This window comes from Microtus ochrogaster, chromosome 6, assembly GCF_000317375.1.
Source record: "Microtus ochrogaster isolate Prairie Vole_2 chromosome 6, MicOch1.0, whole genome shotgun sequence".
In the NCBI taxonomy this organism is placed as follows: domain Eukaryota; kingdom Metazoa; phylum Chordata; class Mammalia; order Rodentia; family Cricetidae; genus Microtus; species Microtus ochrogaster.
Window position 1 is genome coordinate 19,560,876 of NC_022013.1, and position 3,106 is coordinate 19,563,981.

Genomic DNA, 3,106 nt, shown 5'->3' on the forward strand with positions numbered 1-3,106 from the left:
GGAGGTGGGAGGTCCTTGGACTTCCCACAGGGCAGGGAACCCTGATTGCTCTTTGGGCTGACGAGGGAGGGGGACTTGATTGGGGGAGGGGAAGGGAAATGGGAGGCAGTAGCGGGAAAGAGACAGAAATCTTTATTAAATAAAAAAAAAGAATATAAAACAATTTCTGGAGTGGAGAGGCTTATTCTTAGTTATAAGTGCCCAGCCTTAGCCTGGCTTGTTTCTAGCCTGCTCTCCTTAACTTAAATTATCCCAAATACCTTTTGACTCTGAACTTTTATCTTTCTTACTTCTGTATATGTAACTTTAACTCTTACTGTGTGGCTGGCTGGCTCCTGATGTCTTTTAGGCCAAAATTATCTCAGGGCCTGTACCTCGAGGCCTGAATACAGAGAAAAGCCTGTCTCGAGTTTAAAGGATTGTTGCAAAGCTAATGAAGATGAGACAGCAAATCCAGGTAGTGCCCCTCAAGCCAGATAAAGGGCTTAGCTGTCTCTCATTGGCTGGAGGTACCCCTACATCGCATGATGTCACTTAACCTATATAATCTGATGCTCACAGTAATAAACTGAGTTCCTGCTTTGACTTGACTCCCTATCGCTTCAGATTGTCCTGCTTCGTGGGGCTGCTGGTCTGATTGCCTGCATCATGGAGCTGCAGAATGGGCAGATAGCACACTCACCTTTCCCTGGTGATAAGGAGGCTAAGGAGGCCTAGCAACGTCTTCCTCCCTTTGTTCTCTTGTTGCTTGTTCCTTCTTGGTTCTCCTATTTATTCTCTCTGCCTGCCAGCTCTGCCTATCCTTACTCCTGCCTAGCTCTTGGCCATTCAGCTCTTTATTAACTGCCAGGTGTTTTACACAGGCAAAGAATCACAGCTTCACAGTTAATCAAATGCAGCATAAACAAAAGGAGCACAGCTTAGAATAATTTTTCCCAACAACAGAGCATGAAGTAATGACACTCTTCATCAACTCTGCGCAACTGACACTGACTCTGCTCAGGCGTTCTACTCCCCGAATGCAGACTTCTGAAGTAGTTATTTACCACCACACATAATGAACCATTCCTATTGGTCTGTGGCATCAGTTCTGTTTTATCAACTGTGCCCAGAAGTAGAAAGACTAATTTGGTAAGCCACAGTAACTTAACCAGCCCTCACTGCTTCCTAAAGAACGAGATATAAAATAGCAAATGGGACCTGCCCAGTGTAACACCGGCTTATGAACAGCACATGTACAATTCTGATCATATAGTTCGCTTTCAGGACACATAACTTTCTTCAGTGCTTCCATTTTTATCCGTGCTATATATAATGTTATAAAATCTTTACATTAAATGATCTATCAGTTTGCTTCCAGGAAAGATCATTTAACGACAAGAACTTCATCCAACTGACTTTTTCAAATAAATTTACTAATTAAGAGATACCTAGTATTTGTGGATTTGTCCACATAAACAAATTCAACAAATCCTAACTCCAATGCAGTGAACTGTAAGTAGCATTTCAATATATTAAGTAACATATTAGTATTATATGCATTAAATGCCAACACTATGGCACAATAAATAGATTAGTCATTATAAATGTTTGCATATTTAAAATCTTATGTAACTACCGGCTGGCTTCTTTAACAAATTATCCAAGTATAAAGAGCCAAACACCAACACTGTTCCCATAACGAGAACAAGCACTTTGATAAATGATGCACGTGAATCATTGAATTTTAAAACAATCTTTTATGGTGTTACATTATTAGAACATATTTTATATAAAGGAAAACTGGAGCTCAAGTTAATAAGGTTGTTATATGATAAAATATATCATTTCATTGAATTCAAAAATACTAACAGTGTTCTTCCAAAAAATAAAAAATAAAAACAATTTTAGCTGGCAGTGGTGGCACATGCCTTAAATCCCCCAGCACTCAGGAGGCAAAAGCAGGTGGATCTCTGGGAGCTCGAGGCCAGCCTGGTCTACAGAGCTAGTTCCAACACACCAGGACACCCAGAGAAACCCTCTCTCAAAAATAGTGTTCCACAGCAATATTTAAAATGCAACAAAGGAGAAATCCTATCTGTTGAACTGACAAGTCCACTGTATGACACATACCTGTTTTCAGAAGTGATAAAAATCTTTAGAAATAAATAAATACAACATAACAAAAATAAAACCCAGCAAGATGGCTAAATGGGTCTATGCACTTCTACCAAGCCTGACAACCTGAGTTATATCCCTGGGATCCACATGGTGGAAGGACATGACTGCTGCCAATTGCCTCTGACTTCTACATGAGCACCATGTGCACCATGAGCACACAAAATATATGGCTGGCCTGGAAGTCACTATGTAGGACAGGCTGGCTTCAGGCTCAAAGATCTACTTGCCTCTGTTTCCAGAACACAGGGACTGACGGCATGCACCACCACTCCAGGCTAAATGAAGTTTTTGTTTGTTTGTTTGTTTGTTTTAGATAAAGAATAAAAAACCAAGGGACAGAGTATAATAGAGTAACAGACTAGCCTCATACGGGAGAGGTCCTGAGGCCAATCCCCACCATTGCAACAATAAAAACATTTATTTCTGACTTACTTGCTTCCTGAAGAAATATGTTCGATATGCTTACCTTTGGCAAACATAGGCAAGATGTCCGGACTCCCCCAGCTCCATGTGTACCTGCTCTCATTAAAGAGAGAGTCAAATTCGACAGGATTTTCTTTCCATCCTTGAGAAGAGAAGCACACAATAATATAAGAAAACAACAAAAGAAGGTCTGAAAGAAGCATTCTTTAAACAGTAATTGAAGACAACACATGAAACTCAGATTTTATTAGGCTTATTATAGGCTATCTTAAAATAAATGGAAGAAGCTGGTCGGTAGTGGCACAATCTTTAGTCCCAGCACTCAGGAGGCAGAGGCAGGTGGATCTCTGTGAGTCCAAGGCTGGTCTGGTCTACAGAGAGAATTCCAAGAAAGGCTCCAAGGTTACAAAGAAACCCTGTCTTGAAAAAACAAAAACAGATAGATAGATAGATAGATAGATAGATAGATAGATAGATAGATAGATAGATAGATAGATGATAGATAGATGATAGATAGATAGAT

The 3,106-nt window shown here is 40.1% G+C and overlaps 1 protein-coding gene across 3 annotated transcripts in view; it reads right to left on the reverse strand.

The window, feature by feature from the left end:
- Pign (phosphatidylinositol glycan anchor biosynthesis class N) overlaps positions 1-3,106 on the reverse strand; it is a 113,924-nt gene that overhangs the window by 101,683 nt on the left and 9,135 nt on the right. For all 3 annotated transcript variants that reach the window (XM_013346689.2, XM_026779799.1, XM_026779800.1), the window contains one exon: positions 2,627-2,725. In XM_013346689.2, coding sequence (XP_013202143.1) covers positions 2,627-2,725 — 99 coding nt within the window. The remainder of the gene's footprint in view (positions 1-2,626; positions 2,726-3,106) is intronic.